At 41.0% G+C, this 15,012-nt stretch overlaps 1 protein-coding gene across 1 annotated transcript in view; it reads left to right on the top strand.

The window, feature by feature from the left end:
• The first annotated feature begins 8,940 nt into the window (after positions 1–8,940).
• Positions 8,941–15,012, top strand: part of IPO5 (importin 5) — a 58,279-nt gene continuing 52,207 nt past the window's right edge. The window contains exons 1-2 of the mRNA XM_045081391.1: positions 8,941–9,029; positions 9,427–9,505. Of these exons, the coding sequence (XP_044937326.1) occupies positions 8,978–9,029; positions 9,427–9,505 (131 nt within the window). The 5' untranslated portion in view covers positions 8,941–8,977. The remainder of the gene's footprint in view (positions 9,030–9,426; positions 9,506–15,012) is intronic.

The following is a 15,012-nucleotide window of genomic DNA, read 5'->3' as shown; positions in this document are numbered from 1 at the left end:
TCTTCAGGATCTTCTCTACTCTCTTTGCATCTTCCTGTAAATTTGTAATAATTTGGAAATGATTATTATATATATAATATAACATACATAAATATAATACATATATAATGAAGTAGCCACCACTGAAGTCAAAAGATAGGACAGTCCCTTCACTCCAGAAGTCTCCTACCCCACACACTCCTGCCCACCCAGAACCCTCCACATTGATCCTATGAGTGTCAGTTCTTGCTTTGCGTGATGTATTTACCATCTCTATATGCTTCCCTAAAAATATACAGTATTTTTTGCCTACTTTAAATTTGACACATTGGAGGTCATCATATGGAATCTTTTGAACTTGGCCTTTTCCACTAAATGTCGTGCTTGTGGGTTTCATCCCTAACATGGGTGGCTGTAGCCCAATATTCCATCTGACGAATATGCCACAATTTATCTGCCCGTTTCATTGCAGTTGGCTTTTGGGGGATGTTTCTAGTTTGGGGGTGTTATGAGCAATGCTGTCGTGAACACAGTTATACCCTGGTGCACATGTGGAGGCGTTTTTCTAAAGAATACACCCAGGAAAGAAAATGCTGGGTCCTGGGGTATGTTTATTTTTGCCTTTACAAAAGAATGGTCAACTATTTTCCAAAGGGTTGTACCACTTTTCACTCCCATCTGCTGTGGGATGAGTTGTTGTTGCTTTTTTTGCATACTAAAAGACAGACTTTAGCCATTCTGATGGGTGCCATAATTGTGTCTCTTTGTAGATGAAACTTGCTTCTCAGAGACATTCTTCCCTTGAGCATTGGTTCACTTATTGGCCATTTGGACTTTCTCTGCTGTGAAGTATCTGCTCAAGTTTTTGCCTGTTTTCTATGGTGCATATTTTCCTTACAGATTTGTAGGAATTTTTACAAATTCTGAATACTAACATTTTGTCTGTGGCTTGTCGTGTGTGTGTGTGTGTGTGTGTGTGTGTGTGGCTTGTCTTTTCTCTTTTTCCTGTTTTCCTTCTCCAGACTCAGCCGGGATGATATTCCTCTTTTTCAGTCAAAGCCATCCATCACCTCAGGTAAAAAGATGATCAGTAATAGAATTACAGAGGAAAATAAACAGTTTTGGTCTCCTAAATTGATTATGTAAAACCATAGTAGCAGGGGCGCCTGGGTGGCTCAGTAGGTTAGGCTTCCACTCTTGGTTTCTGTTCAGGTCATGATCTCATGGGTCATGAGATTGGACCCCACAGCGGGGAGTCTGCTTAAAACATTCTCTCCCTCTGTCCCTTCCCCCCCACACTCTCTCTGTAAATAAATCTTTAAAAAATAAATAAACAAAACCATATTAGTTACACCTGAGTTCATAGCAGCCTTGTTCACAACAGCCAAAAGGTGGAAGAAACCCAAGTGTCTATGCATGGATGAGTGGATAAATAGAGCATGGTGTGAACATACAGCAGAATATAATTCATCCATAAAAAGGAAGAGAATTCTGATACATGCTACAATAAGGAGAAACCCCGAAGACGTTGTGCCCAGTGAGATAAGCTAGTCACAAAATGACAAATACCCTATGATTCCATTTATATGAGGTACCTAGAGACAGGAAAGAGAATTGTGGTTGTTAGGGGTCAGGGACAGAGGCTAAAAAAGAGTTAGTGTTTAATGGGTATGGAGTTTCAGTTTGGAAAGATGAAAAGAGTTCTGGAGAATGAATGGTGGTGATGGTTATACAAGCATGTAAATGGGTTTCATGTCACAGAAGTATACACTTAGAAATGATGAAAACTGTAAATTTTATGTGTATTTTATCACAATAAAAATGACATTGCTGGAATCATTTTTAAAATAGTGTTGTATTAAGGGTACCTGGGTAGCTCAGTGGGTTAAAGCCTCTGTCTTTGACTCAGGTCATGATCCCAGGGTCCTGGGATCGAGCCCCACATCGGGCTCTCTGCTCAGCAGGGAGCCTGCTTCCTCCTCTCTCTCTGTGATCTCTGCTTGTCAAATAAATAAATAAAATCTTTAAAAATAATAATATTTATAAAATAGTGTTGTATTCATATAGAAAGAATATTTGTGCATTGAAAAAATAGACATGTAAAAATAACTAAAATTTTTACATTTCCACCAGAGACCCTCGGTATCGTCTTCAAAGTCTAAAAATGGCCATTAACAGTGTCTTATAATCCATTTAAATGGGTACATGATCTCTACCTTTCTACATCAAACTTTTTCCAAATGACCTAAACACATACAATTGCTTGTTTTTAAAGAGGGTGGGCAGAGGGGCAGAGGCAGAGGCAGAGAGATAGAGGGAATCTTAAACCGGCTCCAAGCCCAGTGCGGAGCCTAACTTGGGACTCGATCTTACAACCCTGAGATCATGATCTGAGCTGAAATCAAGAGTCCTATCCTTAACCAACTGAGCCACCCAGGTACCCCTGTACAATTGTTTTAAAACAATTTTCAAAACAGCCCAAACCTGGTTTTTTTTTCTTTTCCTTTTTTTTTTTTTTTTTGGTCCCCCCCCCCACCAAAAGGAAAGCTCTGAAAAGCCATGCCCAAAGTTTATCCTTAAACAAGAGATCGGGAGGACCTGAGACCACATAGGAGAGCATGAGAAAACTAGCAATGGTCCCCAGCTCCTAAAGGAGCAGAGCAGCCTCAGGACAGCCTGGCCCTATCCAGGCAAACGCATTTAGTCCCAGTACTGAAAGTGGGCTGGGGACATCAGCCCAAGCTCGCAACCACCGCTGCACCGCTTGTTGCTCTGGTGAGAAGCCGCGGTGGTGTTGCTGTGTCCCGAGAGGGACTCCCAGGCAACACTGAGCCAAATGCCAGGGGACCCCCAGCAGCTTCCTACTTTGCACAGCCTGTCCGGCTCGTCCAGGACCAAGGACGTGTGCGAATATTCCTGAATGCACCCTGATTCTTGAGCAAAATGCCACCTGTCTTCATCGTTGTTTTAAGGATGCAGTAACACCCCTGAAAGCACCCAGAATGACATCAGTCTCCGTGCTGTGGTTGTCCATCTTCCTCCTTCTCAGTCGGGCCTATCTCTAACCCCAATTATACACCAACTGGCAGAGTGCCAATGTCACCTGGCCAAAGCATCCTATTCTCTGATACCTCAGAAGCTTACAAGAAAGGAAAAAGACACGCAATTAGCCACATTGTGTGAGTGTAAGCAATGAGGTGGGTTCTCCTAAACGCGGCAGTCTGATGGAACACAATTCCCAACATGGAAATTTCCATACTTTTTTGAAAAGGGTGCGATCACTGGAAAAAGCATAGTGTCTCTACTTTGAAGATCAGCCCTCATTTAGCTGTGTAAACTCTCGTGGCTGTCATTCTGTTTTCTAAGTCTTGTTATTATGTAATTGGCCTCATGAATATCCTATTTGCCGCTGCCCAAGGTGTTTTAAGTAGCCTTTAAGGTCCTCAGGAGTCATTAGGCCCACTCACACACACACAAAAATCTATTTGGACTGCAAATTTTTCATTTTTATGTTTACATTCACCAGTTGAATCTCTTCCATTACCAGGCAACAACTAACATCAGGACTTACTGAGTAAATACCAGACACATGCATTGTTACAGGCACTGAGGTGTTACAAAGGAGACATCAGACACGGTCCCTTGACCTCTGGTGTCTGCGATCTGACCAAAAACACAAGACAGTTTAACAGTGAAATCAGTAGAGTGGAGGAAGAGCCAACTAGAGATATCCTTGACAATTTTTACAATTCACATAGATTTTTACATGGCCAAGTTCAAAAGGAAAATATTTTATTAAATTTTTTAGGTTCTTAGCTTTATTCACATTTATCATTTCATTAAGCTTTCACTTTCATGTTTGCTTGAAGTTTTACTACGCCATGTGCATTAACTTTAAGAGGAGATGAGAAGACCAAAGTGAAATGGGTCCAGAGGAAAAATTAGATGATGTAAGTTTTTGTGAAGAGAAGAAGCCTGCCAATGACGGTGTTTTTTGGAACTGGGGATAAACCATTGCTAAAATCTTTGCATTGCAATATTTGCTCATTTCATCATTCAATGGGAACGTCTTAGAGCAAGTAGCAGATTTTATGATGCCCACTTTACATAAAAGAAAGTATACCGAAAAGGCCATTTCTCCAAAACCTCCCCCATGAGTCATAAAAGCAGAAACCAAGTCTCCTACCTCTTAAACTTTTGCAGTTCATCCTGTGTTCACTTATTTCAAAATGTAGCTATTTCAATGCATTTCCAGGTTCTTTTAATAGCTGATTAGTTATGCCTGCAATGGCTCAGGAAAATATCTTTATCTTATATGCCCGTGCTTTCTCAAAGGATACTGGCACGCATACAGCTTCGGAGCTGGAAGTGGTCTTTGGAATCTAGTCCAGTGTTCTCACTTTACAGATGAAGGCCCTGAGGCACAGAGGTTAAGAAGCAGCAAGAGCAACAAGATCACAAAGGCAGTCAACGCTGTAAGAATGGATTCTACGAGAAAACATTAAAAACCCTGAAGTTGGCTCCCCTAAACACATAATTTAATAATGACCTTTGTGTATTAGAATTATAATTCAAGATAAGGAAGTGGTTTTTTGTTGTTTTTTGTTACTTCTCTCTGTCATTACCAAAAGCAAAACAAGAAGGAATGAGTTTTGATGACAGTGAGCAAAAACAGTGCGGCTGAATATAAAAAAAAGAATTTCTGGCAGTCAGGATAATAAAAAACTGAGCTAGGAAACCTAGAGATATAATTTACATAATCTACAATTCACCCACTTAAAGTACACCACTGAAGGCTCCTGGGTGGCTCAATTGGTAAAGTGTCCAACTCCTGGCTCTTGATCGCAGCTCAGGTCTTGATCTCAGGACTGTGAGTTCAAGTCCTATGTTAGGCTCCATGCGGAGTGTGGAGCCTACTTAAAAGATGATAGATAGGGGCGCCTGGGTGGCTCAGTGGGTTGGAGCCTCTGCCTTCGGCTTGGGTCATGGTCCCGGGGTCCTGGGATCAGGCCCCACGTCGGGCTCTCTGCTCAGCGGGGCGCATGCTTCCCTTCCTCTCCCTCTGCCTGCCTCTCTGACTGCTTGTGATCTCTGTCTGTCAAATAAATAAATAAATAAATAAATAAATAATAAAGTCTTTTAAAAAAAGATGATAGATACATAGACAGAGAGATAAATAGAACAATTCAATGGTTTTTAGTATGTTCATAGTTGTACAACAATAAACAGAACCCATTTTAGAACATTTTAATCAACTCAAAAAAACCCATATGCTTTAGCTATCATTCCCTGCACCCCTATCTCCCCCAGCCCTAGGCAACTGTTAATCTACTTTGTCTTTATGGATTGGCCAATCCATAAAGACATATTCTTTGAAAGAATTGAAATTGAAAGACAATTCTGAATATTAAGTATAAATACAATCATATAATGTGTAGTCTTCTGTGACTGTTTTCTTTCCTTAGCATAATGTTTTCAAAATTCAATCTTGTGGCAGGTATCCGTACTCTATTCCTGTTTACTGTCAAATAATACTCCATTGTAGGGATAAACCACATTTTGCTTCTCCATTCATTGGTTGTTAGACATTTGGGTTGTTTCCACCTTTGGCTTTTATGAATAATGCTGTGATGGATATTCATGTGCAAATTCTTGTGAGGACATATGCTTTTATTTCTCTTAGGTGTATACCTAGAAGTAGAAATGCTGGGTCAAATGGTAACTCCCTATTTAGCTTTCTCAGGAACTGCCGGACAGTTTTCCATATTGGCTGCATCATTTTGTATTCCTACCAGCAGCAAAGAAGGGTTCCAGTTTCTCCACATCCTCACCAACATTGTTATTACGACTTTTTTTATTATAACCATTTTAGTGAGTGAAGTGGTATCTCATTGTGGTTTTGCTTTGCATTTCTTTGATGACTAATGATGTTGAACATCTTTTCATGTGCTAATGTTTACTTCTATATCTTCTTTGGAGAAACGTCCACTCAGATCCCTTTCCCATAATTTTTTTTTTATTTTTAAGATTTATTTATTTTGAGAGAGAAAGAGAGTGCAGTGGAGGGAGGGGCAGAGGGAGAGAATCTTAAGCAGACTTCCCACTGGGCAAGGAGCCTGAGGTAGGGCTCCATCCCACAGCCCATGGTATCACAACCTGAGCCAAAACCAAGAGTTGAATGCTTAGCCAAGTGAGCCACCCAAGAGCCCAGAAAAATTTCCTTTTGAAAGGTTAACTGTATACTAGATTCTTAATCTTTGGGCTGCTTCACACCTAATTTTCCATTATATAAACTATATGAGTCCTAATCAAATGAATTTGATTTATTCTAGTTCTTTCTAATTCTATGAATCTCTGGTCATATCTCATGTCAGATTTTCATAGAATGGAAGCTGAAGATAAAATGCTTCCAAAGGTCTCCACATCCTCCAAAGATGAACTTTTGTGTAGAGATACATTTTGGGAAGGTCCTTTGAGTGGTGGTGAGTCCTGCAAAACATGCTGTTTATATTAGGCCACAAACTGACACAGAAGGGGCCAGTGGGCTTCTAGGGCAATTTTCTAGGACACTTTGAAATTATTGCCTGAGAAGACAAACCCAGTTTTTGTCTGAATTACATTACGAGATGATCCATCTTCAACCCCAGCTGAGAGTATAGTTGAGCTGTTTCCCTAAATGAATGATGTAACATGAAATCATGCATCTCAAGATAAGCAATTCAGCAGGGGCTCAGTGCAAATGTGTTCAGGAAAGGTACAGACATGGATGGGCAAAGCCAGCCCTCTGCATCTAGGCCTTTCCCTTCATCTCTATAATAATTTATCATGTTGCTTTATTTAAATGTGAACATTTCAAAAATATTTTTAAGTTTGTTTTTTTTTTTTTAAGTCTGTAGGCTCAACAGTCCCAAAAATAAGGCTCAGGATGATAGGAAGGAAATAAGGATGTACCCACTTGTGAGTGGGTAGAGGTAAGATTTGAAAGTTAAGAGTAAAAAATTATGACCAGTTCTGGGGCAACCGAAGACACCACAGTTGATCACTTGAAAACAGTATGTGTTCATTGAAGATAGAATTGAAGATAGGATAGAATTGAGGATAGGAGTTTTTCTTTTCTTTTTTTTTTTTAAGACAGAGGCCATTTATATAATCCATCACTGACACAGTCCGCTCACCAGCATCCTAAATAGCAGGATTAAAGGGAATGTTACGAAGGCTACGTGAACAGCTTGAAGGATCTGAACTATTAACTGAAGAAGGGCAAAATATCTAAATGATCATTAGAAAGTTTACATTTTAAAAAGGAGAAGAAAAACAAGTCACAGAGCTTTTGGATGACCCAAGACTCTTCTGGCTCATCTGTGGCTAGATATTGAGTGGCCTAAAAGGCGAATGGGGCCATAATGCAAAACACCCACCATAGTGCTCCCCACACCGGATTCTCTAGCCTACCTTGATCCACTGTGATATTTCCTACTCAACTATTCTTGCTCCTGTGCCTGCTGATGAACAAAACAATGGATATTCCCCTGAATCCAGTCTTTGGTGTAGGTCTGTCATGCCCAAAGTTCAGCCACGGCAGCCAAGGTCAGCCAGCACCTTCCAAAAAAGGAAACAACTGTCAATATCATAAGGGTTGGAGAAAGGGCTAGAATTTTTTCTTTTAATATGTTCTTCATACATCTTATAATCACCTTATAATTCAATCAGTGATTCTTTTTTTTTTTTTAAAGATTATTTATTTATTTATTTGACAGACAGAGATCACAAGTAGGCAGAGAGGCAGGCAGAGAGAGAAGGGAAGGGAAGCAGGATCCCCGCGGAGCAGAGAGCCCAAGGTGGGGCTCAATCCCAGGACCCTGTGACCATGACCTGAGCTGAAAGCAGAGGCCTCAACCCACTGAGCCACCCAGGCGCCCCTCAATCAGTGATTCTTAACCTGTGAAAGTTCTGGTTTTGGATTCTTGGCAGGATCTTTGAGCAAAAAGCCGCAAGGACACCTTACCGCCATCACCCCTGCCTATGAGCCCAAACATCAGAACATGTGATGGAAATGAGGACAAAGCAGCAAGGAATGGAGCTGAAGAGATTTCAGGATTTGCAGAGACCTTGAAAGTGCTTAGACGTCACATGTCGCCAATAAAAAATATGACCCATCCAGAAGGGTCTGAACATGTCCTATGAAACAATTTTAAAAACCAAAAAAGTTGACTTTTAATTAAAGTTCAGCTTTAATTAATTGTCTATGAAAATTAATAAACAGAATGATGGAATGCTAGATGTAGCAAAACTAGGTCACAGAGTACCAGGACAATCTAGGCCAAACTTGGTAAGTGAATATATCGTATAAGAATTTGAACTATAGGGGCACCTGGGTGGCTCAGTGGGTTAAAGCCTCTGCCTTCGGCTCAGGTCATGGTCTCAGAGTCCTGGGATCGAGCCCCACATCAGGCTCTCTGCTCGGCAGAGAGCCTGCTTCCTCCTCTCTCTCTGCCTGCGTCTCTGCCTACTTGTGATCTCTGTCTGTCAAATAAATAAATAAACAAAATCTTTAAAAAAAAAAAAAGAAAAGAATTTGAACTATAAACCAAACTGCCAAAAATGCATTTAATAGGGAATTTCTTTTGTTTCCATAGAAATTTATCTTGATCTATTCTAGAAATCAGTTGCTCTTTTAGGTGTTGATTACTAGAATAGAATTGAAATCCATAGATAAGGAAACCACTCCAGTAGTTTCAAAGTGAAGCTGATGACAACATGTGAACCCAATCAACAGCACGAGTTTTATGTTCTTAAAGCTCCCTTTGCCTTCTGTGGCTTTGGGAACAAATTGGTTAACCTCTAATATGTAAATGCCCGGATGGACTCTGAAGCTTGGATGGTGGGCAAATTGAAACAGGCCAACAGCATGACACTGCTTGCCTGCAGCGGGTCATAATTGCAGTCAGATGTCTCCATGGTGACCTCTCTGAGCCATGAGGCCAGAACTGTGGGATTAATGACATCCCACGACTGGAGCAACCACAGTGCCGAGGACAGCTTTGACTACTGTAAGTAATTCCCAAACCTCAAATTTAGATGAAAAAATTTAAGAACTTAATCCATACCAAGGGACCGATTTGGGTGGTTCTAGGTGGGGAGGTCTCTCTGTGTGAGATCCAGGAGGCCCTTTTAGCTCTCTTACCTTCCAGAGTCCCCATGGTAGTCTCAACAAGGAAGGGAAAGGACAGAGAACTTAGTAGACAGAAACCAAGAACGAAAGAATGAGAATAACATGACTGCTCATTGTTCCCTGATACTGTGTCTTCTTAGGTCAGCTGCCAACTACTTTCATTTACTTAAGAAAGCATCACTTGATTAGGGTTGCCCAAAAGAATGTAGACCGTAGTCTTAACTGTGTGTGTAACCACCCCAAAATAGTAAGAAATGAGGTTTTATTTCATTTAGGTGGTTCCGGGGGAAACCTTTCCAGGACCCATGTATGGGCACAGCTGTTCTCCCTGATCAGGACCCTTGCAGTACCCAGGTAGGACTATCACTGTCACCTTGTTCGGTCTCTGGCCATTGCTAATTGTGTTATTTCCTTTATGACAAAAAGGCCCTACTTTTTCCTACAATTGTGATATTCACGATCATTTCACCACTTATTCACCAACTAACCAAAATCCAATCCACCAGGATTTTCTATCTTACTTTTCTATAGAAGGGAAACCCTTAAAAGTTTGACTTTTAAGGGCTGATTCTTAATTTCTCAAGTGACTCAAACAATTTTGTTTAAGATCTTTAGAGGTCCTACCTTAGACCTCCAAAAATATTAAAAATATCTAAATACCTTATGGTTGCACAGGCTGAGTACATTTTATCTTAATTTTCAGAGATCACTAGTCAAGTAAATGAAGGAAAACATAATTCATTTCCATTGTGGGAAAATTAAATCAACCACTAAGTAGCAAAAAGACAACTAACCTAATGGCTTATCTTAACTGCTTCTCTTAGAGTTTAATCCCCTATCTAGGTATTAAAAAAATTGGGGGCACCTGGGTGGCTCAGTCAGTTATGTGCCTGACTCTTGGTTTCAGCCCAGGTCATGACCTCAGGGTCATGATCTCAGGGTCATGAAATCAAGCCCTGCTTTGGGCTCTGAGACTCCCCTTCCTTCTCCCTCTGCCCCTGCCCCTACTCAAGCACGCCTTCTCTCTAAAATAATTGTCAATGGCAATGCCTTTATTACACAGAAAATGATTTGGACCTTTCTAATCAGTTTTGCTCCATTGTTCTGTCACTTGTTTATATGTGTGAAAACATCTGTAACTCTAGTAGTGGGACACAGCTTTGTGTTAGCGTCTTAGGACAGTTACACAACTGGAACATACGAACTCTCAAATTAAAAATAACTGGGTGACCAAATAATTGTCATAAAGCTCATGTGGGCTACTCTATATGGTCTGCCCTGTCCTCTGCATCTGTTTCATAGCCTTTTTAATGCACGTTTCCAAAGCATGCAGCAAACCAGATGATGAGAGCAGCTGACAAGAAGAGGCAGCCGTCATTTTATGTTGGCACTTACATTAAGTGGCAGATGACTGACAGGAAAAAAAAAAAAAAAAAAAAAACTTCGAGAAAAGTAGTCAGTGATATAAGACACCAAATCTCAGAGACCTAGAGTGAATTCGTTTCGAGATGAGCAACCCTAAGTGGCGTCTGTATTCATCACCCTATTTCAACACAGTGTGATAATTGCCTTAATGACCCTCAAATGCTGGGGCTGGGAAGATACCCACAGGAATCAAGTCCAATGCTCTCCGATTTACAGATGAGCAAGTGGAGGCCTAGAGAAGACTTCAGGGCCAAGTTCAAGATCATAGCTGGTTAGGGGTGGTATTCCCACTGGAATCAGGATCCCCCGCCCCAGTACTTTTTTTTTTTTTTTCATGGAGAAGTGGTTGAAGCTTCATTGAATGAGATAATGTACAGAAGGTTAGCACTCAGACACAGAAGAGAGCCAAGTCTCCTTGGCTAGGATATCATGAATAACAAATCTGATGCACAGAATGGTGGAGCATTATTAATATTCATCTTTGAAATAACTTTGCTTTTTCAGAAAACTAATTTCCATGAAGCAGCCCCTTTTCAGATTGTTAAAATATCCACTCTTCAAAAAGGTCTCCCCTGACTTCCCTGTTAAAAATAGGACCAATTTCACTTTCTATCTCCTTACCTTGACTTAATATGCTCTAGATGCCTTTCCTCTAAACCCTCTTTTCAAGTTAACAGCTTAAGTCTTGTCATTTTCTTCTAGTTTTTAAATAGAATAGTTTTCTTTCCTTGGAAGGGATTTAGCCCTGATCTGAAGCTCAAAACCACTAAACAGTCAGTGTGTAATGGCTGAGCCCCCAGAAGAACAGAAGTTCTTGCAACTGATTCTGCCTGAAACCAACCAGAATAAGAAATGATGGAATCCCTTTAAGATGATGGTGTTTAGACACAAGAACCAATCAATATTTCAGTTTTAAGCTGTGCTGTACCAAGATTCTCTGTATGCAGTTCTGTTTTAAAAGAAAATACTGGACTTACATCTGAATTGAAGTAGCACAGGCCTCTTTACAACAGGGTTTCAATACCGTGCTTATTTTATGTGACACTGAGAACTTAAAACACATTCCTGCTTTTCCCCAGTCCCTTCCCACATTTTTTAAAAGGGCGGAACTATTATCTCTCTGATAATCGAGCAAAAACATCAGCATAAAGAAAGCTAATTAGATACACACTTCCATTGAGATTGGAAGAAGACAGCATCGGACATCTTAGTATTAGTTTGAAATAGTGTCTTTAAATAATTATTTTAATTCCGTATTGTTATAGCATTGTTTCTAAGTGAGAGGTAGAGAGGTAGATTAGATGGTAAGAGAGCTGAGCAGAGAAGAAAATTTAGAGAAAATAGTATTTCTTTAGCACCAAATAAATATCATCACTCCTGAAGTACAAAAGAAAAAAATGCAAATTAAAAATAATCCTTTCAAATATAATGTGATAGGATTGACTTTTTCTTTAACATCTGTGCCTACTTGTTCTTCCAACTACCTTGATGTTCATTAGTGGACTCCTAGGTATTAATCCCTTGCCAACCAGAGATCAAAAGGGAATTAGAATTTAAGATGACTAATCGTGCTCAATGTACTACCATCAGTTCCCTCTTAGGATTATATTTATATTACGTGTGAATTACAAACCTCCACTGCCTGGGCTCTTAAGTGTTGGGATGTCTCAGGGCTGAGTCCTTGACCCTCTTGTGTCTTCCCCAGGAGACGCCATCCACTTCCACAGCCTTAAAAGCCATGAATGTGATGCCTCAGTGGGTATGTCCAGCGCCACCCTCTTTCTGAGTTCCAGACATCCCCGTCCACCTGCTTGCTGGACATTCCCCCACTTGGATGTCTCCTACGCATCTCAAACTTGCCATGAATGAAACTCGCCTATCAATTTCTTCTCGCCAGAACTTACCCCAACACATCCTCACATTCGAGGCATTGCCGTTGTTCAGATCAAAATCCTAGGCAGCCTCAACTTCTCTATCTTATGTCGTCTAGAGGATTCAGCATGGAGCTCGGAGAGCTTAAGCTTCCAGATCATTCGCTCACACGGAGCCCCCCCATGTTCAGTGTTTGTTTCCTTACAGAGGGCCCTCGAATTGCGTTGTCAGGTCCCACAAAACTCGGACCTGCCTCGGCACCCTACACCCTGCTCTATTTTGGAGAGCAAACTAGCTCAACCCGCCCACTCTGGACACTGGCAATTGCTGTAGTCCGACACCTTATTCTCTGGCCTGGAGTGCCACAGTGACCCGAGGCTCCCCCAGCCTCCTCACTCCCTCCTACTGATTTCAATATTGCCCCCAAATTACCTTTTATAACTGTTTACATGTGAAATGATCTGTTAAAACCAGTCCTATCCCTTACTTAAACCGTTCGACTTAAAGTCATACTACTGAGACATCACAATGTCCCCTCGGTCTGGCCTCTGTTAGCCTCTCGGCCCTCCCCTCACGGCTTTCTCCTCTCTGGCTGCACCCTTCTTTCCTCCCAGGAACACACCAGATTCCGTTTTGTCTGGGGGCTTTTGCACTTGCCGTGTCCTCTGCTGGAAATGGGAATGTCTCCCATTTTTTCAACTTGTCCCATCTTTCAAGTCTCTGCTCAAAGAGCTCCCACAACAGAGCACCCAACTCCACCCAGTCATTCCTGACCCATTATCTCCTTCCCAGTGGTTATCTTAGGTGTTATCTAATCTACTCAGTTGACTTTTCTCTCGTCTGGCTTCTAAAAGATCAGCTCCATGAAGTCGGGAACCCAGTCCCGCTCACTCCCTACAAGGAGTGCCCACTGCAGAGTAAGGGCCCAATAAGTATTTGCTAAATAAGTGAATAAGTAAAATGTTAAAAAAAAAAAATGGCAGACACAGTTAAGTGTGTCATAAAACAGTACAACACAAAATGTGGATGGAATTAAAGAGTATGAACTATATTATGAGGCTGCTTTGGTTTCTACCTCATTAACTACAGACACCTAAATATATCTCCTGCCAGTTCAAGAAAATCTGAGCTATACATTGATGTCACAATTGATATTCCACTGTGAATGCCATCATAATGCATGAGGTAAAATATGCACATCAGAGTATCCAAACCATGAGATGCTTGCTATAAATAACAAATGCATGGAGAGGGAAATATATAGACACCAGTATCTCCCTAGTCCCTTTCCTCCAAAATAATGGCTTAGGAATGCTCAGGTTTGAAGGTTAAGGATGCTGTCCTCCATGTATTCTGAATTGAATTAAAAACAGTGTGAAAATAGAAAACAAAATAGTAATTGAGGTCTGGATCAAACTCCTTCAGATCACTCAAGAAAAACATTGTTTTTTTTAAATTACACCTTTATTGGGGGGCATCTGGGTGGCTCCGTGGGTTAGGCCTCTCCCTTTGGCTCAGGTCATGATCTTAGGGTTCTGGGATCGAGCCCCGTATTGGGCTCTCTGCTCAGCAGGGAGCCTGCTTCCCCCTCTCTCTGCCTGCCTCTCTGCCTACTTGTGATCTCTCTTTGTCTCTCTCTGTGTTGAATAAATAAATAAAATCTTAAAATTACACCTTTATTGGGACGCCTGGGTGGCTCAGTTGGTTAAGCAGCTGCCTTCAGCTCAGGTCATGATCCCAGCGTCCTGGGATCGAGTCCCACATCGGGCTCCTTGCTTGGCAGGGAGCCTGCTTCTCCCTCTGCCTCTGCCTACCTCTCTGTCTGCCTGTGCTCACTCTCGCTCCTCTCTCTCTGACAAATAAATAAATAAAATCTTAAAAAAAAAATTACACCTTTATTGAGATATAATTCACATCCCATAAAGTTCACACTTTTTTAAATGTACAATTGTTTAGTAGTTTCACAGTTTTGCATCCATCGTCACTACCACATTCCAGAACATTTTCATCACCCCCCCAAAAAAACTCCATACCACGAACAGTCACCCCACTTTCCCTCCTCTCCCCTCCAGGCCCCTGGCAACCACAAATATACTTCCTACATCTATGGACTGGCTGCTTGTGCACATTTCACAGAAATGGAACCAGAAACTATGTGACTTCTTGTGTCTGGCTTCTTTCACTTAGCATAATATTTTTAAGTTTCATCCACATCACAATATGTAACCATAATTTGTTTCTTTTTATTGCCAAATATACCACATTTTGTCTATCCATCATTTTATGGATATTTTGGATTGTTTCCACATCTCGGCTATTATGAATAATGTTGCTATGAACAATGATGTACGTGGTTTTTGTGTAGACATATGTTTCCATTTCTCTTGCACACGGATTTAGTAGACTTGCTGGGTCGTATGGTAACTTTATGTGTAACTTTTAAGAAATTGCCGAACTGTTTGTCAACTTGACTGCACCAATTTACAATCCCACAGCAATGTACCAAGGTTCGAGTATGAGGGGTCTAATTTCTCCACATCCTCATCAATACTTGCTATTGTTTT

This window comes from Mustela putorius, unplaced genomic scaffold (genome assembly GCF_011764305.1).
Source record: "Mustela putorius furo isolate JIRA1106 unplaced genomic scaffold, ASM1176430v1.1 tig00000551_pilon_pilon_pilon, whole genome shotgun sequence".
Classification (NCBI taxonomy): domain Eukaryota; kingdom Metazoa; phylum Chordata; class Mammalia; order Carnivora; family Mustelidae; genus Mustela; species Mustela putorius.
The sequence above is the reverse complement of the archived record's forward strand: the minus strand, read 5'-3'. Positions and strand labels throughout refer to the sequence as shown.